The 25,509-nt window shown below is 53.8% G+C and overlaps 1 protein-coding gene across 5 annotated transcripts in view; it reads right to left on the bottom strand.

Annotated features, from left to right (window-relative positions):
* The window catches only part of STEAP3 (STEAP3 metalloreductase), a 136,844-nt gene extending 111,969 nt beyond the window's left edge, over positions 1-24,875 (bottom strand). For 3 of the 5 annotated variants that reach the window (XM_082465898.1, XM_082465900.1, XM_082465899.1), the window contains exon 1: positions 24,745-24,875. In XM_082465898.1, the coding sequence (XP_082322024.1) occupies positions 24,745-24,844 (100 nt within the window). In that variant the 5' untranslated portion in view covers positions 24,845-24,875. Of the gene's footprint in view, positions 1-19,723; positions 19,827-24,744 lie in introns of those variants that run through there. The other 2 variants (XM_082465897.1, XM_082465896.1) reach the window with 2 other exon arrangements.
* Between the last annotated feature and the right edge of the window lie 634 nt (positions 24,876-25,509).

The following is a 25,509-nucleotide window of genomic DNA, read 5'->3' on the forward strand; positions in this document are numbered from 1 at the left end:
TACCATACACAAAAATCAACTCAAAATGGGTTGAAGACTTAAACTCAAAAAAAAGAAAAAGTAAGACCTGAAACTGTATTACTGTCTTAGAAGAAAACACTGGTCTTGTCAATGACTTGTTTTGGATTTGACATCAAAAGTACAGGCAACAAAAGTAAAAGCAAACAAGTCTAGTCTGACTAAGTCAAACTAAAACGTTTTTGCACAGCAAAGGAAATAATCAACAACATGAAAAGGTAACCTATGGAATGGGAGAAAATATTTGTAAACCATATATCCAATAAGGGGTTAATTTCCAAAATATATAAGGAAATCATACAACTCAATAGTTAAAAACCCAAATAATCCAATTAAAAATGCAAAGGAACTGAACAGACATTTTTCTAAGGAAGACATACAAATGGTCAACAAGTATTATAAAAAGATGCTTAACATCAGTAATCATTAGGAAAATGTAAATCAAAACCTCACACCTTTTAGGATGACTAGTGTCAAAAAGTCAAAAGATAATAAGTGTTGGCACACACGTAGAGAAAAGGGAACCCTTGTGCACTGCTGGTGGGAATGTCAATTTGTACAGCCATTATGGAAAAGAGCATGGCGGCTCCTCAAAATATTAAAAATAGAACTACCATATGATCCAGCAATCCACTACTGGGTATTTACCCAAAGGAAATAAAATCACTATCTTGAAGAGATCTGCGCCCCATGTTTATTGCAGCATAATTCACAGTAGACAAGATATGGAAACAACCTCAGTGTCTGTCGACGGATGACTGGGTAATGAAAATGTGGTGCATACGTACAATGAAATATTATTCAACCTTCAAGAAGAAGGAAATCCTGACATTTGCATCAACATAATGAACCTGGAGGACATTACACTAAGTGGAGTAAGCCAAACACAGAGAGACAAATACTGCATGATCCCACTTACATGTGGTTCTGAAAAAGTCAAACTTAGAAGCAGAGGGTAGAAAGAATGGTGACCAGGAGAAATGGGGAGATGTTGGTCAAAGGGTACAAACTTTCAGTTATGAGAGATCTAATGAATATTATGGTGACTACAGTTGATAATACTGTATTACATACTTGAAATTTTCTAAGAGAGTAGTTCTCAACTGTTCCCAACACACACAAAAATGGAAACTATGTGAGGTGACGGATATGCTAATTAGCTTTATTGTGGTAGTGATTTCACAATGTATATGTATATCAAAATATCACATTGTATACCTTAAATATACACAATTTTATTTGTCTTTCATAACTCAATAAGGGTGGGGGGGGAAATTAAAAACTAAAATTATAGTGAATATTAGATTTTGTCACTAGATCTTGTTACTTAACATAAAGAGTCATGCATGTTACTATTAACACGTCTTTTAAAAATATATTTTAGGGACTGTGTTTCAATATAGTAGGTATTCTTTGTAACCCTATGTAATTTTATGTATGTAAGAAGAGCATTATTCTGAGCAGAAGTTTAGGGGCTTCACCAGCCTATGAGTTCATGGGGGTCCTCGGCATAGGAGGGTTGTTAAGAACCCCTGCCTGGAACCAGTGGAGCTGCAGGGATGGCTTTTTAACACCCTCTTCCCACTTTCCACAGAAGCCTCCTGGCATGTGCTACACACCGGGTGAGGTGGGAGGCACAAGATCTAACACAAGGGGGCGCAGGGGAACCAGGAGGCTGCGTCCTGGCTCTCCCACGAACCAGCTGTGTGTCCTTGGACAAGCCCCTGTGCCTCTCTGGGCCCCAGCTTCCACCTTTGTAAATGGAGGTCACAATCTCTGCTCCGAGATGGCAGACAATACAATCTGAAAAGGCTTTGAAAACTGACCGGGACATTTTACAAGGGGGCAGCAGCAGCTCCTAGCTATGGGATGACCGCCATGTGCCAGACGCTGCTCTAAGGTGATGTGTGATGCATGACGAGTTCAGGTGGCACAGAGGGGAAGCGAGGGAAGGAAGAATGGGACGCAGGTCTGTTGGCCTCTGTAGTCTGAACTTCCCCAAGAGTCTTACTTCCCAGAAGAAGGACAGTGACCTGTCCAGCAAGTGGCATAGTTGGGGCCACACAGGCCGAGAAGAGAGGGTCAGCGTGGAAGCGGACGCAGTGACCAAGAGTCAGGGACACGTGTTGCTGGCCTGCGTCCGCCAAATACAGGCAACTCCCCTAGCGTCTCGCGCCTCTGAAGTGGTTTCAGAGCATCGCCCTGTCTCTATCACAGACACCAGGGACCGGCTGAGCTAAGCCCCTTCAGGGTCATTTTTTGGGGGACGCACAAATGGAGGGGCCATGACCACACAGACATACAAGCCCCAGCCGGGGCCTCCACGCTGCTCAGGCCAGGCTGACTGTGGGCTCAGACAGGGATTGCCACTCCCTGAAAAATGGGAAAGAGCGTTTTCTGCCTGGTCTGGGTACAGGATATTTTTCCAAGTGGTGATGATCTGTGCTTTGTAGATGCAAATGGGCCTCCCGAGGATCCCCAGGGCCCAGGCTTAGTGTCAAGTGTCCGTGGGCTGCAACTTACAGTTGGCTTGGGTCGAGAGCCAGCTCTGGAGTCCGTCTGCCTGGGTTCTAATTCTCGCTCTGCCACCTTGGGCCTGTCAGTGCCTCAGTTCCCCAGCTATAAACGGGAGAGATCACAGTTCCTTCCTGACGGGGAGGTTGTAGGAATGAAGCCAGTGTGGGTAAAGCACTCGGGACAGTGCTCTCTCGGTACGTAGTAAGTACTGGGTGGGCGGCTGGCGGTGACGAAGCAGACACTGGCTGCCAGCACTGTCCCAGCAGCGGGGATGCGGCAAAGGAAGGATGGAGAGACCCTGTCAGCACCTCTGCAGCCCTGGGGGAAGAGGGGCGAGTGGTGACAGGGGCTTTGCAGGTGGCCTCAGACTCCCAGGCCAGCGCCGGGGGGAATTTGGGCCAAGGTAACTGTAAATCCCTCCCTGGGGACTCCCGCCTTCCCTATGGGTCTTCCCTATTTGTCCCTACGGGGAGGGACCGTCACCACGCTGAGGCCTTCAGGTCGTCTTCACATTTGCTAGCAATTTGGAGGATCCCAGGTAGATCCCCTCCTGGACGGAAGCCTCTCCTCCGGCTTTGCTGTCTCTCTCCTCCCTCCCATCTCCTGGGCAACTACCACGTGTTGAACACTCTTAGGAGCATACGGGTGAGCAAGACGTGCTCCCCACTTCCGGATGGCTTATAATCGTGTGCGTGTTGGGTGGCGTGTCCACCGTGAGTGGATGCAGGGAAGGAAGGGATGGGGCTGCCAAAGGGGCAGCCAAGGAGGGCTTCACGGCACACCCAGCATCTGCTGGTCCTTGCAGAGCCCCGAATGATTTACAGCCTCCTAGCAAACCTGAACCAGCCCAAAGAGAAAGTCAAAAAGAGACCTGGACTTTGCATCCTGTCCTTGTTTATCTCGAGACTTAGCATCACGACGCGGGGAGGAAGTGTTCGGGGCTGGCACTCAAGGCTCACTGCTGAGAACCTCATTCGGTCCCCTTTGGGGGACCCCAGACGAGGCAGCTGCAGCAGAGGCAAGCCAAGGGCACGGGCCTGGTGGACTGGGGCTGGTCCCAGCTTTGCCCCAAACTGGCCCTGGGACATGGGAGCATCTGGGGACCTATTAAACATCCCAGACTTACGGTCCTAAGGGGCCCTGCTTTTAGCCGCAGGGTAAATGGAAGTTAAACGTAAAGCACCTCTAAAGTGCTCTTGCCACCAAAATGCGATCCTTGGGACAGGAAAGCGCCAGGTTGTAACGCCTCCTTCCCCTCCAGCTCTGACGCAGGGACATAGCCCCCTGGGCAGAGGTGCTGGGTTCTAATCATAGCCACGCCCATCACTCACTACCCAGGTGCCTCTGCACCTTAGTCCCCTCACGTTTAAAATGGGGGCACGAATTGTACCTCTTCCATGCCCTGTTGTGAGGATGAAACTAGTTAACAAGAGCTCAGAGCCACCTTTTCTGGCTGGTGCTCTGTGTACACGTGCGTGTGTGTGTGTGTGTGTGTGTGTGTGTGTGCGCGTGTGTATTCTCTGAAGTGCTTCACGGGCCTTTCAGAATTCCTCCACGCTCCCGGTGCCCAGCACAAGGCCTGCTGCTGGCGTGATGCTGGCGAGGGTAGGACAGGTGGTAGAGTCCTGGAGGCCCTAAAAGTCCAGCAGAGCCCCTGTTGCCTGTCTATGTGGCCCAAAGGTGAGAGTGCCTAATCCTGGCCGGGCCCTGGCTCGCTGGCTGTTCTATTTACAGATCTGGGGGTGGGGGGAGGGATCCAACAGCCGCTGGGCCGGGGGGGCCTGCGGCCTGCACACACAGACCTGCCCGTTGCCCCCTCCCAGGTTGCAGATGAAGCAGCACGGAGGCCCGGGTGTGCAGGCACCGGCACCAGCTACGGTTCCCAGCCCCTCTGGGTCTCTGCCCGGCCTGCCCGGTCTCGCCTCCTTCCCGGCAGGGCCCCGACATGGGCCGTTTGGGGCTGGGAGCTACGCCTGGCCCACAGGCCTACCTGCCAGCTCCCGTCCGCTCTTGGGCAGGCCGGCGGGCCAGGCGTGGCCCCCAGGCACGTGGCAGGCAGGGCGTGGACAAGCCCGCAGCCTGTTCTGCCCGGGCAGCGCGCAGCCCCTCAGACCCCAGTGGCCGGAGCAGGCTGCGGCCGGGAAGGGGTCACCGTGGAGGTGGGTGTGGGTGGGTGGTGGCGGGGTGACCAGCTGGGCACCCGGCGGCCGGATGGTCTACAAGCCAGCTGGGGTGCCACCCACGCCCTCCCAGCCGGAGGCTGACTTAGCACTTCTGGCCTCGGGGACTCAGAGGGGAATATGGCACAGTTCTTGTCTCAAGCAGCCCACAGTTAGCTTCAAACTTTAGTTTTAGATTTTAACATTAAATCTGGGGGGACACATTCCTACTACTGCCCTATTTATTTATAAATATATTTAAATATGACTGGTGCACTATAATGTTATATACAGAATAAATCATATATAAACAAATATAAATGTAGAGATAAGGCTAAAATTTAAACACAGATAGAAGCTCTGAGTTTTCTTCCTGCTCCCAGGGATGATCCCTTACGATCCCTGGGGAGGTCCACACCCTCCTAGACACCTGGGTCCCCGCGGAGTGACAGGCGCAAGACGCAATTGAACAAGGTCTCCTGAGAGAGGATGCTGCCTGCAGGCAGGGCAGCTGGGCGGCTTCCTGCAGGAGGTGGGCCTGAGCTGAGCCTTGAAGGATGTGAGAGTGAGCCTGTGTGAGCAAAGGCCCAGGGGCCAAACAGCAGGTGTCCACGGACAGCTTGCGGCCCCGGGGGGCAAACTGGAGTGCGCCTACAGCCAGCACCCGGGAGTTGGCAAGCCATAAATGAAAACACAAATTCTTGCCCAGAATTCTTTTTTAAACCTAAAAATTATAGGGATGAAAAGAGTATGGATCCGAGAGGCTGAAACTCTGGGTTCTGTCCCGACGATTTCCTCACCAGTAGACACGGGGCAAGTTATATCTTCCCTCTAGCTTCATCTGTAAAATGACCGAGGGCTGCCCAGCTTCTCTCAGTGAGCAGTTAAGGGCCTGGGGCTTTGCCTGTGGTTGGGGGCTTCCCCGGGTCCTTTGCCTGTTGGCTTCTCTGTGCACCCCTGCGCCGCCCCACTCCCAGTCAGCTTTGGGAGGATAGATAGAGATCACCATGCTTGTTCCATGGCCCGACACGAAAACCCAGCTCTGTGCCTGGCACATTGCAGAAGTTCCATGCATATCTGTGACCAGAGATACACATCACGGGAGCTTACAGCTTCAAAACTTACTCTATTTTGTCCTTTGGGGGCAGAAATCCTTCCAAAATGCAGTGCATATTTCAAGAGAAGGCAGTCAGGTCCTCACCCAGAACCCAGAGATCAACCCGAGCTGCAAGAAGGGATGTTCTTGAGTCTCGTCTTGTTTTTATAGGACTGTTTTATAGCCTTATATCCTCCCTCATTGTCAGGATATTTATCACAGCTGTCAGCCTGCTTGCCTCTTAATTAAAGCCCTCCCAGGTCCTGCTCATCTGCTGGGGACAAGAAATACAGATAACACACTATCAAGAGAGGGAAAAGACAACCCACCGAATGAGAGACCGATTTTGCAAATCATACATCTGATAAGGGACTTGTTTCTAAATATATAAAGAACTCTTACAACTCAATATTAAAAAGAGAACCTATATAAAAGTGGGCAAAGGATTTGAGTAGACATTTCTCCAAAGATATACTAGCTGTCAATAAGCACATAAAAAGATGCTCAACATAATAGCCCCCAGGGAAATGCAAATTAAAACCATGAGATACCTCTTCACACCCACTAGGATGGCTTAATCAAAACAAGACAGAGAAAATAAGTGTTGGTGAGGATGTAGAGAAATCGGAACCCTCATCCACTGCTAGTGGGAAAGTAAAATGGTGTAGCCACTAGGGAAAAAGAGTCTGGAAGTTCCTCAAAAAGTTAAATACAGAGTTTCTATATGCCCCAGCAATCCCACTCCTAGGAATATATATAACCTAGAGAAATGAAAGCATATGTACACACAAAAATATGTGCACCAATGTTCCTAGTAGCACATTCACAATACCCAAAGAGTGGAAACAACACGATGACCATCAACGGACGGATGCCTAAACAAAATGTGGTTTATGCACACAATAGAATAATATTCAGTAATGAAAAGGAATGAGGTACTGATACATGCTACAACATGATGAACCCTGAAAATATTATGTTAAATGAAAGGAGCCAGTCACAAAAGGTCACATATTGTATGATTCCATTTATATGAAATGCCTAGAAATAGGCAAATCTATAGGGACAGAAAGTAGATGAGAGGCTGCCAGGGCCTAAGGGGAGAAGGGGGTGGGGAAAATGGTACAGGGTTTCTTTTTTGGCATGATGAAAATGTTCTAAAATTGACTGTAGTGATGGTTGTACAGCTCTGTGCATACACTAAAAACCACTGGTTGTTTACTTTAAATGGATGAATTATATAGTATGTGAATTATAGCTCAATAATGTTGTTACAAAAAAGCTGAGATACCACACAGCCTGTTATGACTGTGTGTAAACTAAGAATAAACGTGCTTTGGTGAGAGTTTAAGGACTCTTCAATGAACTTAATGCGTGAATTTTGTGACATCGATGCTGGTGATTCTGCAACCTTCCAAAGTTATTTCCTAGCTGTTTTCCAAAATCTGAGGTTTCTAAGCCCCAGGACCTCTAGCAAAGTGAGGCTTATGTTGGTGTAGGGGAGATGGTACCATGGGCTAAACAGCCCTCTTGGCTACTGAGTGGGCCCTGCAGCAGCTTTTGCCCACACAGCTACTTCTCTGCACTCTACCCCATGCCAGCAGACAGCTGTTCCAGAGCCACACTGGACGGCATGCGAGGAAGGGTACTGAGGCCTGAGGCCCACCCTCCCAGCTCCCAGGGTGGGTCAGTGAATAGGACAGATGTGTTCCGGTGACAGAGGACTGGGAGGAATCATCTGCTACTCATCCAAGTGGCTGAGGGTTTATATAAAGACATACGGCTGGAAGCTGGCACACAACGGCAAATCTGCTTGCATTAGGTCCAATCCATTCGTCTTTCCCCACCAAACTCATTCCCTCCTTAATTAGGCAGAAGATCAGCCGCCGAGAGCCATCGTTGGTCATTGGGAGCTTGCCCAGCAGAATGTGGTCTCAGGAAAACATCTGGATGTTGTGGATTTACTCAGGATCAGACGCCTTTGTAAACTGCGAGATAGGCCAGCAAGAACACAGGCAGCTGTGGGGTCATATTTCAGCTGCGCCACATATTAGCTGGGTGGCTTTGGCAAGTCACTTTACCTCTCTGAGCCTCAGTTTCCTCATCTGTACAATGGAGTGATGTTTGTTACTTGAATGAAATGTAGTAAGGATTATATGAGATAAGCCAAGTGCCACGGTCTGAGCCTGTTAAAGTCACACAATTTTCATGATGTTCCTTTCTGCCTAGGATTTTTAAAAACCTTTGGTCTGTGTAAAGCATAAATAGAAGCACCTGAATCAATACAGGGTGTTCTCTGCTGAATGGAAAAATTTCCTCTAAAATTTTCTAAAAATAAGCTCTGAGATAATGGTCTGGAGATCGGCACACATTTCTCACCAAGACTCTTCGGGACTCAGGAAGAGGTAAGAAGAGGGGGGCAGTAGAGCAGGGAGGGGTAGAGTAGGGAGAGGCTGGTGGTCAGGGGCAGGGCACCAGGGCGGTCTGGGACTGGGCAGTGAGCCCTCTAGGGGTTGCCAGTCCCAACATCAGGCCCCCTGCCAGGGATGGCCCTCATGCCATGGCGGTCCCCAGGCCACCCTCCCTCACCAGCATCCCCAGCTCCTGGATCAAACCCTACTAGCTGCCTCTCTGCCTTCACACCCCTTGAGAACAGCCCTTTCCCACTGACAGTACTTCTCTCTTTCCTGCCTGTCTCCTTCCCAAGTTCCTTGAGGGCGAGAACAGAGGGAAACTCACTTCTGTAAGCCCAGCACTTAGTCCAGTGCCATTAGGTCAAGCCTGAGCTACACTGGAGGCAGCTGGAGGGCCTGTTAAAACATGCTGCTGGGTTGCATCTCCAGGATTTCTGATGCTGCCGGTCACAGGACCCCCGGCTGAAAATCACTGCAGTGGACGCTCACAAAAGGTCTATGTGAGGGGTGAGTGAGTTAACGAATCACTTGCATGTAAGAACCACTCCAGATCTGACTTTTCCCTTGAATTCTTAGAGTCGGGCCCAGCTCTCCATAAAGCCCTCCCTGACCCACAGGGCCCCTGGTATCTCTCCTCATGTTCCTCTTGGTCTTGAGGGTCAGGTGTGTGTGCCCCATTCCTGCACGCCCCTTGGCCTCCCAAAGCTGGCTCCTTCTGGTAAGGAGAAGGCGGTCCAGGCCATGGCGGCATTGCCCACTCGGCCAATGAGGCAAACCCTCCAGGAGAACTGCTCCCACGGTCCCCTCCCCTCCTGTACGTGGGTCACCAGGCCCACTGCAGGCTGAGGGTGAAGAGAGTAGTGGAACTGGGAGACCACACAGATCCTGGGGACCCAGGAGCCCCCAACACAACAACTGGGGTGATGTTCCCAGAGTACGAGTTTCCTAGATGACCTAGAATTCAGAAGGCCTGACACCATATTCATGACTTTCTTTCACTAAGAGTTAATAGCCAGGCCTGGAGCAAGTCTCACCGGCACAGTTCGTTACTACCCACCATCAGCACAGAGGCAGGAGGGGGGTCAGTGCCGGCTGCGAGGGGGAGGGAGTCGGTGGTCAGCGCCCAGACCAGGGGCGCAAAGCGGGAAGATGCTAGGGTCCCCAGGCTGCACAACCCCAGGGGCGTGATTCACATCGTGATCCGTGTGAACAGGCCCTCTGGAGTGGTACAGTGCACAGCCTGCACGGTTTTATGCAAAGCTTGGTCCTGCCAATTCTCCGCTGAAAAATGTCCTCATTTGTTATTCCCTGAGTCCCCACTGTGTACCCAGCAGGTGTTCTGGCAGCTGGCTAGAAGACGGCTTGTCCTCTTGGGGCTCTTTGGGGAAAGGCCAGCTACACCCCGCAGCCAAGAGAAAAGTGCTCGAAAGAGGGCGTGCCCAGCTCTGTGGCAGCCAGGGAGGAACGCCTGTCTCTGCCCAGGGAGGTCAGGGCGCTGGCATGTGGAGGCACCCAGCTCCCTATGGACCCCTTAATCCCGCCAGGCTAGAGGCTATCGGCAGTGGCAGCTGAATCTGCAGCCTCAGCACTTGGCCTTGGGTGGCTTCTTGCTTTCCAGGGACACCTGCTGCTGCAACCCCTGGGGCCTGATGGGTCTTGTGGGCTGTTGGCTGTCCCCATCTTCCCCCTTGCCGTGGTGTAAATCTGCGGATTCAGCAAGGGGCCCCCTGCTCCTGGGGAGGCTGGAGGACGGGAAAGGGGCAGAGGCAGGCGGCCAAGCCAGAGAGAGGCAGCTCCCGGGGCTGCTGCCAAGGAGCTCAGCCCGCCTCACGCGGCCAGTTTCTTGGGTTGGGGTGCATGCTTCCCAGCTTTGCCCCGCTGATGGGCCACCTCGGGGGCACCCTCCCCTGACCCTCCGTGGCCTCTTCCTCTGCACTCCTGTCACATTACCATCGACTGCACACACCGGTTCACTCATCTGTCACCCCACCAGGCTGGGGGCCACTTCCAACTCATTTCTGTGTCTCTAGCATCCAGCCCGGGGCCTGGCACCATGTAGGTGCTCAATTAATGCTTGTGGCTTGAATGACTTAACTGCTAGATTCCGTGCCTGAGGGCAAAGTGTGCTTGAGTGCGTCTGTTCTCCCCAGAACCTAGCTGGAGCCCTCCTGCACCCAGTGGGGATTCAATCATACAGTGCGTTTCGAACCCCTCCGGTAGCCTGGCCATACTGTTAGAACTGGCCAGACATTTCGCTATTTGATGAACTCTGTAACACAGAAGACCAATGCACAGCTGTGCTTAAACACTGCAAGTAAACAGAATAACACAAATGCAGCTTAGTTCGTGCAACTCTGGCAAAAGTAGGAAATCAAACCCCATATCTGAGGCACATCAGGGGGCAGCCTGGTAGGTGCATACCCAGGGAAGGAGGCTTCAGGTATGCTTGGCCGATGGCTCCAGGGCCCATGAGCCTCTGAGCCAGGGGGTAGAGCGGTCTGCCCAGTCTCCACCAGGGAGAAGCGTCTGGGGCAGCTGTGGCTTCTGGCAGATGGCCTCCGTGGCTTTTCCCTATCAAGCCCCACCTGATCTATAGTCTCGACTCTGGCTATCCCACCTTATGCTTTTTTCCGGCTCAAGTCATAGATTTAATCTCTGTGCCTGGAAAGTCCTTTTCCTCCAAAGGACAAAATTCAAGGTGCAGCAGAAAGGCCACTCCTCTGTGAAGTCCTTACCCTACCTCCTCTTCGAGGCAGGATGAATGTCCCTCCCCTAGTCCCCTTGGCTCTCTGCAGCACAGGTAACAGGATGGAACCAGCACACAATGGTAGGTACTTTCCTTAATACCTACTTGGACTTAGAGGTCCAAGGGGTGGATGGCGGTGGGGTCCCTAGCCCCCTTTAATCTCCGTCACCCCTCCCCATGTGCTAATGTTAGTATGAAAACTAATACCCTTGGTATGAATAATTCACATTTCCCAGTCAGGTAAAGTGAATAACACCTCCTACAAAATCGTTCCCATTTTACAGATCTGAAACAAATAATCCAAGTAAAAAGCTGGCTACTTGCTATGCAAATAGAAGCAGCTTTCAGGGAAGTCCCCTAGTTCCCCCTTCCCTCCACATGACTGCCCCTGAAGCCACATCATGTAGAAATCCCGGGCCTCCCCGGGGCTGTGAGGTCCGTCCGCCCTCCCCTACCGGGATGCAGCCGGGAGGTCACATCCCAGCACTCAGCAAGTGCCTGGCACCTGCCACATCAACAACGATCAAGAGTCAAAGAAGAGAACTTACTGTGAGGCGAGGCCCGACTCAAATGGTGGGGAGACTGACTGTGGACTTGTACACTCAGGGTATTATTACTTCCATTTTACAGATGAGAAAACTGAGGTTGAGGCCCCACAGTTGGCTCTTGCCCTAGTCCAGTCCCTGCATTCAAGCTGCCTCCAGGGCAGTGAGGCTGGGCAGCTCGTGGCCGTGGGCATGAGTCATAGCCGGTTACCTGGTCTACATGGGGCTCTGAGGTGGTCTTGGCTTCCTCTCGGCTCTGCCTCTGCCCTGCTGAGCTGCCCAAACTCATACTTTCCAGCCTCTCGTTCTCAGGCTGTTCCTGCAAATCTGGGGCTGCCCTCTTCTCCTAGATTCTTTTTTTTTTTTTTTTTTTAAATACATGCAGCAGCCCCTGCCCCGCTCATCTCACTACCTACCAGTCTCCCGCTCCAGCCCTGCAGTTTTTCACTCTATACCAACAAGCCAAGCTCTCACTAACCTTGGGGTGTTGATACATGCTTTTCTCTTTGCAGGGAATTTTTTTTTTAATTAATTAATTTATTTATGGCTGTGTTGGGTCTTCGTTTCTGTGTGAGGGCTTTCTCTAGTTGCGGCAAGCGGGGGCCACTCTTCATCGCGGTGCGCGGGCCTCTCACTATCGTGGCCTCTCTTGTTGCAGAGCACAGGCTCCAGACGCACAGGCTCAGTAATTGTGGCTCACGGGCCCAGTTGCTCTGCGGCATGTGGGATCTTCCCAGACCAGGGCTCGAACCCATGTCCCCTGAATTGCCAGGCAGATTCTCAACCACTGCGCCACCAGGGAAGCCCCTCCTAGATTCTAAACCACGGCAGCGCAGGCCCTCCCTCGCAGATCTCAGGTTAATGGGTCCAGGGGGCAAGAAGGAGGTGCTACCTGAGTCCAGGTGCCCCTCACACCCCCCGCCCCGACAGTTCACTTGAGGGGAGACAGCATAGAAGATGCCAGTCTCAAATCCAGGTTTAAAAGCTGGGTCATAGCCACACACATCTTAATTGGTGCATTTCTATTTTCTCTGTGGGCATTTTGCCTTTCTGACGGACTCTTACAGACATTTTACTGTTACATTTCTTGTAATACTGCCTGGAATCGTTATTCAGACATCATTAAAAAATCATTATCGTTTTAAAAGGAAGGCTGACAAGCTCCTACAAAAGAGAATACAAAAAGCACAGGCGCGTGCACACACACTCATAAAGCCTGTACACACACAAATAACACACACGTGCAAGTTTGGTTGGACAGAAAAGAGAGGTTTATCACCACACCGCTTGCAAAATAGAAGTGGATGAATAATTTACAGGGCTTTTTACAGACATTTAGAGTTTTGAAACATTCTAGAAAAATCCGGTTTGATTACTTAACACCAGTCGTTCTCTGATAAACCAACCCAGAAGTGGTTACCAATAAGTAAAATTTACGGTTCCCAAATGGACCTGCCTTCCACAGAAACACATCATAAACATTAACCCTTTTTTTTTTTTTGTAACACACCAGAACCCGCAAAGCTGTTGCTCTCATTAACTGAAGGCACTGTGTGGGATAAATCCTTAAACCCCTTATTTTGAAAAGGTTCCTGACAATGTACAGATGAGAAGATTCCCCATTTTGGCAAGAGCTTCACCAGACTGTGCTCTTTGGTGCCAGCTGCCAAACGGGGGCTCCCTGCGGTGCCGGGGTACACTTCAGCAGGCCAGGGGGTCGTGGGGCTGGAGGGAGGAGCCCACACCCTGCCCAGGCCACCTTGGCTCTAACCAGACTCACCAACGACAGGCTGATGTGAGGGGCTGAAGCACGGGTCCCTTGACAGCCCCACTGTGATCTGGCCAACCGTTCTTGCTGGGGTCTCCCTCTGACCTGCGAGCAGCCTGACTTTGGTTTTGAAGACAGGCAGATGCTCAGAACCAGATGCGTGGGACCTGCCACGGGCGTGGGACCCGCCACGGGCCAGGCCGCCGGGCCCCTCAGCCTGCACTCCAGTTCCTGGCTGCAGGGAGTGGACGGGGTCGTGACTGATGCCCGGTTTCAGAGTGCACTGCGGGAGAGTGGCTCTGTCTTGATACTTCCTGTTTAGGGAGGAAACCTCACTGGTGGTAATTAGTGGCTCAGAGTCAAGTCTCTTTGCTACAGGAACTGAGGCAGGACAGCCAGCAGAACCCAAGATACATAAAATGAATAAACGTCATCCACTGCAGGGCAGATTGCCTCACCACAGGGCTGTGTGTATGTGTGTGTGTGTGAGAGAGAGGGAGGGAAGGAGAAAGAGAAAGAGAGGGACACCTTTACTTCTCGGATACAAAGCCAAACGTAATGGCTGCAGAAAATGGCAATTTACCAGTTGCTGGGTGGTTAACGCATTGCAATCACTGTGGCTGTCATCGGCTTCGTGATAATTCTCGTTACATTTTGTGCCAACAAAGGCTTCACAGTCGTCTTTACTTGCTAGTCAGCGCCCACGGTGGGGAGGAAGACAGACAGACAGAAGGACCCACAGAAAGACAACCTGTTCGGAGGGCAAAGCACGGATGGGGCGGGCCTGCCGGTGCCGGTGACCCTGCTCTGCCAGCGACCCTGGAGTCCACACCAACAGCATAGAGGGAGGCCAGAGGTTTGGAGGCTTTCGTATCATTGAAGTAAATCATGCCAAGTTCAGTCTTACGACAGGTGTATTTGATTGTTTTCAACTTGTTGGAAAACTGGCGATCTTGGGAAACTAGCTCTGAGCAACCCTGGGCATCTGGGCCTTTGGTGACCAGAATACATCACCCTGGGCTCCTGACAGGTTTACTCTTATTACCAGCAACAGATCAGGGCCTGCACGGTTCTCTGCTGTGGCTCCTATGTCTTGTCACTTCTACTCAAGCGCACCCGCCTGCGGACAGGGGCATTCTGGCATCTTCTGTAGTCCAGCCTAGGCCAGCACGCGCGGACTGACTTTCCCCTACTCAGCCCACCTGCCTCCTTTCAGTCCCCGCTGCTCCCCACTTCGGCCGGTGCTGCCACCTCCACCTGAAGTCTTGACAGCCTCCTGGCCATCCAAACGCCCACTCCCTAAAGACCCAGCCTGAGCCCTTGGGCCTGCCAGGTACCTCCCAGCCCCCCAGAGCCCAGCTACCATCTCCCCTGCTCTGAATACAGAGGCAGCTGTTCAGGTGGGAGATCTAGTTAGACAGACCTAGGTGTGAATTCAGGTTTGGCCACGTACCAGCAGTGTGACCTTGAGCAGGCTGTTTTCCTTCTCTGTTCTGATGGTTAAGTGAAACAGTGAACATGAAAGCCCCAAACCCACATCTTAGCATTGCTCTTACTTACGCATGTCCTGCGTTCCACTGTGGGCCACCGGCCACAGGCAGCCCTGGCCTCTTCTCCCTCTGCCGCCTGGTAGCATTTTGTACCCTCACTCAGCTTCCCAATTGACTACAAGCTCCCTGAGGGCTCTCCACTCCTGTGTACCTACCCAGCCCCACGCACCGTGCTCTGCTCAGTGAGGCTGGTGGATGCCTGGGGGCTGGGGGCGCTCAGGCAGTGCTCCTGAACAGTGAACACCACATCGCCCAGGAGTTTCGGCTGTGGGCTTCTGGGCAGCTCCATGCGTGGAGCCGCTGCCTGATGCAGTAGTTGGGGTGGGCTCAGCATGCTCTGTTCCCATCAGAGCTACCGGGTGGTCTCCTATCCCCCTGGAGAAGCTGCACAGTCAGGAAACCGCACTTCCTTCTGAAAGCAAACCCGCCAGGTATGAGCAGACACGAGGTCCAGGCACACCCCCATGGCTCCAGCTGGGATGCCCTGTCCCTTGGGGTTCTCCCTGAGCTCCCCCCAATCTTGGGATGCCCCCTCTCCCCTCGCTTGCCACACACAGCCACGCCAGATCAGAATGTTCAAGAAGAGTTGTAGCCAAAGTTATGGGAGAACAAAAGGCAGCCAAGCCAGAACTTACAGAGCAGTCAGGTCTCCAGCCTCCAGCCTTCTAATCCAGCAACACCAGGAGGGTGGGGCTTCCCGGGATGGAACGCCCTGAACCCCCATCACAACCCTTGGCCCCCTGGCCTGGCACGTCTAGCTTTCTTCCCTTCCAGTTCCAGGCGCCACCTGACTTCTGGCCAAAGTGGAGCCATCTCCGCAGACCAGCCTCAAAGGGCGTGCTCTGACCTCCAGCAGCGGCGGCTCAGGCCCCCACCCACTTCGGGGCTGGTTCGCTGGACCCTGCCCCACCGTGTCCGGTGCATTACCGACCCATGTACACGTCCGACTGGGCGCCCGGGCTCAGCACAGGCCCCTTGGATCCCAAAAGGCCCGTCTGGGTGGCCCCACAGGCCCTGTGTTTGGCCATCCTGTCTTTGAGCAGTCTCCCCCTGGAGGGCCTATCTCACAGGGCCACCCGAAGCCCCCTAACATCCTCAGCTGCGAGCCCTGAGTCATTCAGCTTCAGAGAGACCTTCACCCCGACTGCAGGGCATGCTGTCACCCTCCCAAGCCCGCCAGTCAAATCACAGGCCTACCCTTCCCACAGCCTGACGGCCACCATAAGCATCGGATGCTACAGTAACGGGAACAGTCTTCCCGTCACAGACCCGGCACACCGGCTCCGGGAAGCCAGCTGTCTACACATGAACCAAGAAAGCTTAGGCCCACTCCCCGTGGAAAGCTTAGGAAGCCCACTCACCAGTCCCTAAATTCCTCTACATCTACCTGTGACTGATTTGATAGTCTTGGGGCTGCATTTTTCACAGTTTGATCTCCTAATCGGAGAGCTCCAAAAGGCTTAAAAATGTGCTGTGCTCCGACCCCACCTGGCTCTCATTAAGCAGAAGAGGGAGCAAGGAGTAAGTTACTGCCTGATTGCAGGACAATTAGCGCTCCCCCGCTGCACGTTCCGCCCGGTGACTACGGTGACTGATGAGGACAGACTGATTGGAAAGAGTAATTCTCTAGTGACAGTGTTCCACACCTGAGGAGGACGGAAACAGTTTGCTCTGGGTGGAAGTGACAAGGCAGGGGTTTAGGATCCTGCATAAATTAGCAGCCGCCGATCCCACCCTGACAGCAGGCACAGTGGTCAATACCTCCAAGCTAGGCGGGAGCCGTCTCCGCTTTGGAATCCTGACTTGCATTAGCTGTGGGACCTGGGCCTCAGCTGCCCCACTTGTATTCAGAAATAAGCGGAGGGTGTGGGTTTTCGTGGGATGATAAATGACAACCGACACTCATCCTGCCAGAAGCGGGACTCAGCCAGGTCCTGAGTGCCCGGCACCAAGTTAGTGCTCAGTAAATGTTGAAAGAATAAACGATGAGGCCGAATTTGGACAAGCATAGAGTTCGTGGTTAGGAGCACAGATTTGGGCTCAAAAGAATGGAGTCTCCTGTGCTCCTGGGAGAGTTACGTGGCTGGGAGAACAGCACTGTCTACTTCATAAGAGAGCCGGAAGGTTTGAATGTGCTCACACACATAACACGCTTGGCACGTGGGAAGCTGGACATTCAGTGATAATGACAATTGCCATCTGAGGTGTGAAGGAAGAGGTGCTCGTGGCCCGCCAAGGATGTGAAGGGCTGACATGCGGAGGTCTGGGACCAGCGGGTCAGGTTGGACGGGTAGGTGGGTCCAGCTGCAGGGAGCAGACAGGAGGAAGTGACACTTGCAAATCACCTAGACTGCCCTGTGCCCCCAACCCTTGCCTCCCCACCTCCAAGTTCTGTAATCTCCACAGCTCCTAAATTGAGGCCTGGGCCCCGAGGTCAGGCCCGCAACAGAGAAGGGGAGCATGGAGGCCACGCTCTCGTGAGCCGAGGGATTCAGAGTGGAAGAGCGATGAGCCTGGAAGGTCCCCAGCTGACGTTAACACAAACTCTGGGGGGAGGGGGAGGGACCTGATATTTACTGCACTCCTAAAACCCAGCACTTCACACAGTCACATCCACCCCCACCCCCGGCAGGCATTATGGTTCCTGTTTTACAGGAAGATTATGTCCCAAGCCCTTAGCAAGGTGTTATAGACGAAGCAGGTTCAGAGAACTGAGGACTTGGCCAAGGCCACAAGGTAAAGAGCTGTGATTCAGACTTGGGGGTCCACCTGACTGCAAAGCCAGGCGCCCTCCCCTGCAGTCAGCCTCTCCACTGCTCAGGTGTGCAGCTTGGGTTTCAGTCCTTAAATTTCCCTTTTTAACTACCTGAAGCCCTGCCCAATACTCTGAGACGTCCAGCGAGGGAAGGGCCCTGAGTTAAGGACAGGAAACTTGAAGGGGAGAGGAATTTACCCGTTTAGCATCTCTAGGCTGGAGAGGGCACACCTATGGTCCCAGTGTGGCCAGGCCTGGTCCTGGGGAGCTCAGCAGGCTTGGGGCTGGCTGTCCAACTCTCTAGTGAACAGGTGGCCTGGCCTGAGCTCCCCGCGAGCTCTGAGGCCAGGGTCGCCCCATGCCAACTCCAGGCCTTCCTCCCCCAGGCCTGGCTGAGGCTACCTGTCTACCATTCAAGGCCTCCTTCGGGAAAACCTTTCTACCCCAGTGATAGCCCCTGCCCCACTACGTCCATTCATCCATCAGACATTGATTAAACATCTGCTCCCAGGTGACCCCTCTGCCGGCCACTGGGGATAGAGTGGGAATAGAGATGAGTTAGATACAGTCCCAGCCCTCCAGGCACTCCTGACCGGATGCAGGAGGGGTTCACTCTGCAGAACTGGATTCAGCCAGCTGTGGGTAGGACCTAGGCATCTGTTTTTTTTTTTTTTTTTTTTTTTTTAAAAGAAACCATGCGGGGCTTCCCTGGTGGCGCAGTGGTTGAGAATCTGCCTGCCAATGCAGGGGACACGGGTTCGAGCCCTGGTCTGGGAAGATCCCACATACCATGGAGCAACTAGGCCCGTGAGCCACAACTACTGAGCCTATGCGTTTGGAGCCTGTGCTCCGCAACAAGAGAGGCCGCGATAGTGAGAGGCCCGCACGCTGCGATGAAGAGTGGCCCCCGCTTGCCGCAACTAGAGAAAGCCCTCGCACAGAAATGAAGACCCAACACAGCCAAAAATAAATAAATCAAAAAAAAAAAAAAAAAAAAGAAACCATGCGGGTGACTGAAGGGGCACACCCAGGTGAGACTCTTTGGTCCTGTGGATATTCTGGCCCCCAGTACTGCATTCTTCAGGCTGCCACAATCGTCTGAGAACACGGCCTGTCTCTTCTCCCACAAGTAGGCTCCTCTGGGCTCTCAAGTCAGATAAATCTGTGTACAAATCCTACTTTTGCAACCTGCTACCCGTGTATCCTTGCAAAATACCCATGCTCTCTGAGGCTCAGTTTCCCCGTCTTAAATGAGATAATTGGTGCCTTCCTATGCTGAGGATTAACTGGGATATTGTGTGCAAAGCAAGATGTCTGGCACAGATAAATGCACAATAAATGTCTGCTATTAATTATATCATCACTGCACTCTGATGGACAGAAATATTTCCCTGTGGGTATCTCCAGAATCCCTACTCCTGGAGCCTGAGAGGCGGCCCTGGAAACCTGCGAGGCCTCTCCGCGGAGTCCTCTGCCAGGGCTCCCAACGAGACCTGTCTGCATTTTCCCCGTGGACCCAGCCTCCTGGCCCTCAAAGGAAATATTAGCTTGTCGTACCCTCCCCTTCATCTAACCAGAGTGAACAAAGTTCCAACCACACCCCTCTGGGCAGCCTGCCCCCAATTTCGGGGAAACGGGCAAGGGAAATGGGTTAAGTTTGCCAGGTGGGAGCTCCGCGGGCAGAGGACACTGGTGAGCCCAGCCTCCTCCCGATCAAGGTCGGGAGCCCCCGCCCCTGCCGCCTGCCTCGCCCGGGCTGCGACGGGCTGCGACGGGCTGCGAGAAGAGCCCGCCCACCGCTCCCGCCCTGCCCGGAGACCGCGGGCCCGGAGCTGCGGGGAACCGGGGGCCGGAGGACTCGGCGGGGTGGGGCGCGAGAGGCAGCAGCCCCGGGGCTTAGCGCGGCCCCTGCAGTCCCGCCCCCGGCGCAGGGCGCGTCCGGCCTGCCCGGCCGGAGTGGCGCCTGAGGTTTGCGTCCCTGGGGAAGAAAGGCGCCCACAGCGTGGGGGACCCAGCACCCAGGGTCGCTGCCGCCGGGCACACGTGGCTCGGTCCCAGCGGCGCAGGCCTCCAGCACGCGCGCGGCGGCGCGCGGCGAGGGCGCGCTCGGGGGCGGGCTCCGGGGCTGGGGGCGAGCGGGCGGGGGCTCACTCACCTCTCAGGCCCGCCGCGCGGAGCAGCGGCGGCGGCAGACGGTCCGCGGCGGAGGCGGCGGCCCGGCCCGGAGGCTCCTCCTCTCCCCCCGCCCCGCCTGCCCGCGGGGCCGGACCTGCGGGGGGAGGTGGCCGCCCGCCAGCCCGCTGCTGCTTATCCGGCTCGGCCGCCTCCCCCGGGGCCACAATCGGAGAGCCGCAGGGTCCTCGGGCGGCAGGCACCAACGATCCGCCGCCCCTCAGCCCCTGGCCTGAGCTTCGGACACGTGTTGATCGGCGCCCCCTTCCCCGATTTAAAGGGTGCAGAACTCCGGGACCAACTCTTAACCGGGACAAGGGGGGCGTGTGGAGGCCGGGGTAACTTCTGGGACCCACTCGCTCCCTTCACCTGAGGGACATCTCAAATCCACGTCCATTTTATAACCGAGGTTGAGTGGCAGGCCAAGTTCACACAGGTGGAAAGAGGCCAGGGCACCAGGTTCAACCGGGCTTCCTTCCTGCCTGCCTGCCAGGGGAGCAGGCAGTACAGGCCCTTCCTGGACGAGGCTGCATCCCGGCCTTTGGTTCCTTGTTTCTCCTCTGTCGCTTGTCTACCCTTAGGGCAGACCTCTGACCCTCTAAATAGTCCTCAGTTTCAGGTTTTGGGAGGGCCCTTGGGAGCTTGTCTGTCTGTCTAGACTTCCTGGGCTTCAAACCACCCTTCTGCCCCCGAGAAAGATGACCTCCAGCCCTGGGCCCTGTCCTCCCTTCCCCCACGCTAGTGGCATCCCACACAGCAGGGAGTCAGGTGTAAGTTAAGGATATCTTTTGGGTACCTTTCTAGAGGTGTGTGCCTTCATCTGAAGCCCTTTCTCACCTACAACCTCACATCATGTGCTGCTGACAGCTATACCGCCCCCTTTTACAGGTGAGGACATAGGGACCCTGATGGTTGTCGGGCACCAATGTCACTCATCTTCTGGGAAGCTGACTGGGGGTCACCTGACCCCTGGGACTCTTTCTGGATTATTCCTGTAGTACATATTCTGCCAGCCCTTGATAAAGAGCTTCAAATTACTCCAGGATAACAACCTGTTCTGGAGAGATAAGTCCTAGGGAGGGGTAATCTGATCCCTGAGACCAGAGAGGCAGGGGGCTGGGCCTCAGGAATGGCCCCAGAGCTAGACCCCAGCGAGCACTATGGGGGGAGGGGCAGACCTGGTGGGGTGGTGGGGTGAGGGGCCTCTCCTCCATCCTCCAACCCTGTCGAGACCCACCCATGAGCGTCTTGTGCTTCCTCACTTCCATAGGTTTCCTCCTGCCTGAAATACCCTCCTTCCCCAGCTCGCTTCTTCGCTAGGCCCCAAGGCCCAGGTCCTCTCCCACCTCCTTCGGTGACCCTCCTGCCCCACCCTGCCCTAGGACCTCTCTGAGCTCCTGTGGCAGTTCTCATAGGTCTTCATGCATTCCACACTCAGGGAACCCCACCATACCAGTGTTCCAGGTGCCAGAGACACAGATGCCCCATGCCTGGTCCTGGCCCTTGGATAGCAAGTTGCCTCTGCAGTGGGTTGTAGACTTTGGGGAGACAAGAATGAGCACCTAGCCCTCTTTGGTGCCCCTAGCATGGTGCCCTGCGCATAGTAGGTACTCTTTAAGGATCTGCTCTGGCTGATGGGGGGTCTCTGAGCATCCTTCCTGCAACTCCGAAGGGAGGCACAAGGAGATGAAGCTTGGGAAATGGAGACACTGAGAGGTCTTCCAGCCTTCTCAAAGGATCTGTCCAGAATCCTTCCAAAGAGACCTGGTGGGCCGCTGAGGGGCTCCCAATGAGTTGGGGAGCGAGCTGAAGGCTGGAGTGGCAGAGGTGCACAGAGGAATGTCCTAGTAGAGCATGAACTTCTGCAAGAGAACAATCAGGGGCCTGAAAGGCACAGGGAGGGAGGGAGGTGAACACCCTGCTGAGGCCAAGCACCTTGGTGGACATAGCACCACCCACGCCGTCGGGCTTTGGTGCTTTGCGGACATAGCACCACCCACGCCGTCGGGCTTTGGTGCTTTGCGGACATAGCACCACCCACGCCGTCGGGCTTTGGTGCTTTGCGGACATAGCACCACCCACGCCGTCGGGCTTTGGTGCTTTGCGGACATAGCACCACCCACGCCGTCGGGCTTTGGTGCTTTGCCCATCTGTCTCCCTATCTCGCCTGGCATGGGGCCTGGTGAGGGTGAGAGCTCAATACATGTTTCCTGGGGCCAAACTCCCAGAAGCAGACAAGACCTCTCCTGAGCAGGGAGGGAGCGTGGCACCGACATTGGCTGAGCACTTCCTCTGTGCCAGAGTCCTTGGCCAGGCCAAGGGCAGAGCAGTTGGAGCCATCTTTTTGAGACATTTGTCAGATCATGTTACTCCTCGGCTCAAAACCTGCCCTGGCTCCCTGGTCTCTCGGAGTCAAAGCAAAGTCCTTGTAATGGCGACCAGGCCCAGTGGGACCTTGTCTCCGGTTCCCCTCTCTCTGCTCTCTCAGCCCTGCCAAGCTGGCCTTCTCCCTCCCTCCTCTGGAGCCTTGCAGAATAATATCACCTCTGCGAGACCCACCCCTCCCTATCATCCCCATCCCTCATCTGTGTACCCGGCCCTATTTCTTTTCTTTTCACTTAGCCTTTTTTCCTTCTAACACACTATAAAACACACCTTCTCTGTTAGCTGTTTATTAACTGTCTGCTCCCACAGAAATGTGGGCTCCCCCAGGGAAGGAAGTTTTATCTGCCTTCCTCACTTCTGTGTTCCCAGCCCATGGATCAGAGCCTGGCACATAGTCGGTGCTCTGTAAATAGTTGTTGAATGAATGCACTGCCATTCTCAACCTTCTGTATCTCCCAGCATCTCTGGGAAGTTTCCCCAGGGCTCCTGCCCACCTCTGGTCTCCCCCCCTTGCTTGCCCCAGAGCTAGCACACTGCAGGAACACAGGAGGCGCTCAGTACACGCACTGGTGGATATCTGCACCTGGAGCCCCTGGGTGTCAGTCTCCTGAGATTGCCCTCTTTCCTGAAGACAAGGCTACTCCTTTGGCTAAGAAAATGAGAGTATTCAGGAAGAGAATCTAGATTCATCTCCTATTTGGGCCAGAGAGAAGGACGTAGTTCACTCTCCGCTTCTTGGATTGATCCCGCACTTATAAGCTGAGACAGAGCACATCCATTTCACAAAATAAATACTCTAAATGACTACTCAATCAAGATGGTCACAAGAACCTGTGTGCCGGATGTATTCTGACAGCCTGGCTGGGAGCCAGGCCACCTCTGCCCAGCCCGGGCTGTGTCCCCAGGGAAGGTGCCCTGGCCTCCACTGCCCAGCCCAGGCCAGGTAAGACTCCTCCAACCAAGCCTCTGGGCACGGGGAGCTGCTTCTTCCTGTGAAGGACGGAGAGGGGCTGCGGCTTGGGGTAGGGATTCTGAGGGAAAATGGAGGGGTTGTCTCTTCCTCCATGAAGACCCAGTGGATGAAGCCATGTCTAAACCCCCCAGAGGTGAGGCAGGGCAGCGGGCGATGGGCATGGTCTGTGAGGGGCAGGCACCGGATGGGGAGGCAAGCTGCAAAAGTGTGCTCAGAGCCTGGCGTTTACGCTTAGACTCTTTCACGTGGCAGTTTATTTCGAGCCAATATTGTAAGACGTTATAAGGCATGGCTAACAGAGCACAGGGCACCGCCCCTGTTCCTGAGCCCCAGGGCTTGGTACTCTGCTTTTGCATAAGGCTCGCCCTCCTAGTTCTCTATTGAAACATGAGCTCTCTCCAGAAGAAAAGCTCTCTGAGCTCAGTGGGATGAGGAACTGCGTATCCACAAGAGATTTAACTGTGGCAGCACAAGAGTGTGAACAAGTTTCGAAAGGCAGATGCTTTCAGGGGGAGGCGTGGGCAGATAAAGGACTAGGGGAGGGGTGGGCTGGAGCAACCATTTTGCTAAGGAAGCTCCGGCGCATGGCATGTACTTAATCTCTGCGCGAGACCAGGCATCTTGGCTCGTGACTGGACATCCGTGGCCAGCGGGAACTACGGTAGCACTGCGTTGCCTTCAGTTGGGGGAGATTGCACAGGTGCACAACTAGAGAAGTCTGGGCTTTAGCCCCTTGCTCCAAGGGTGGTGCACGTGGTGGCCTGGGAGGTTTTTAGAATGGCAGAGTCTCAGACCCACCCCAGATCCGAATCAGAAATGCATTTTCACAAGACCCGCTGGAGATGGTATGCACATGAAAGTTTGTGAAACGCTGGTCTACAGCACAGATGAGAAAATGGACAACTCCCTGAACACCTGGGCCAGGGCAGATCATCAGAAACCTGTACTGGGCTGCCTTCGCCCTCACTGGGTGGTTCTTTAATACCGTCCCCTTTGCTTTCTCAAAGGTCCTTGTGAACCAAATAACCTGATTTCATGCGCTTCTGAATTTTTATAAATATGAAGTAAACGACCTGTCCTTCACAATACTCAATGCCTATTATACAAAGCTCTGAGAAAAAAATATAACACTAGTATGCTTATTCCTTTCCAATTGCTGATCTTATTTCCCTTTTTACCGTGGCGACTAGGATACTCAGACCCATATTCAGGACTATATGATCCTTACTAAATGTATTTAAGTTCTACTTTATTTTCCCCCAGCCCATGATTTTCTGTGTCTAGTTAACTATTAACTGTATCGTGAAGCTTTTCGTTATAAGGTGTTCTAAGTTGCTTTTGGAAAAAGCCAATTGTTTAAGCAAAATAAATAGGTAAACTCTGTGTGCTACAGTGGCAAATTCTTTTTCCCCTGGGTGGCCGTTCCCCTTTCGTGGCAAGAACAGGGTCATTCCTACCCTCTGCTGGATTTTTGAGAAGAGGACGGAGGGCTTGGGAGAAGGATGAGTCCGTGGACTTCTGCCCAAAGTTACCGAGAAAAGAAAGCCCAGAAAGCTGGGCGACACTGGGGAGGTGGCGGTGGGGTATTGTGACACTCACCCTGTGCTCCTACCTGCTCTCTCCCTGCCAGTCGGTTCCCAGCTCACCTGATTGGGGGTGCAAGGTGCTGTCCTCCATGTCAGGCGACTTTTCCCAGCCCGGGGCAGGGGCCCTGCTCACCAGGGACCCCAGCGGCAGGCTCTCCATGTGCTGCTCTTCTGCTGCTAAGCCCCCTACTGGGTGGCCAGCGCCCACTCAGCATGGCGTGGGTGGGGCGTGGGGAGAGTCAGCTGAGGCTGCTCAAGGGCAGGAGGGTCAGAGCCCGGCCCAGCCCAGATGGGCGTCACTGACCTCAGGGTTATCTGCAAACACACTGTGGTCAGCAGCCGAGATAAGCCCTCCCTCCAGCCCTGGGGATGTTTTCAACCCGCTTAATTCTCCGCTTCCTGGATCCTGGCTCCCAAGGGGAGGAGGGAAGTGACATTTTTGAAGACCCACCTTGAGACAAGGACTGTGCCACGTTTAAATCACCTGCTTTAAGCCCCATCCAGACGTTGTGAGGTGAATGGAATCAGCCCCATTTTCAGATGAGGAAAGCATCCTGCAGTGGGGAGATGGTAGAGCTGGGACTCGAAACAGGTCTGCCTCACGAGGTGGATGGCTCCTGTGGGCAGTGGCCAGCACACCTTGTGCCAAGGACTGGGGCCAGCTCAGTGCGGGGGAAGATCAGGGATGGTCCATGCAGCGTGACCAAAGGGGAGACGAACCTGGGTCACTCCCAAACGCTTGCAGCCCTGCCCCACCTAGGTGAGAGCCTATGAGCCACCCCCCGGCCTCTCAGAGGTGACGGCTCCACCAGTGTGTCTACCTGA

The sequence above is a fragment of the Balaenoptera physalus genome, assembly GCF_965194825.1.
Source record: "Balaenoptera physalus genome assembly, chromosome: 6".
Classification (NCBI taxonomy): domain Eukaryota; kingdom Metazoa; phylum Chordata; class Mammalia; order Artiodactyla; family Balaenopteridae; genus Balaenoptera; species Balaenoptera physalus.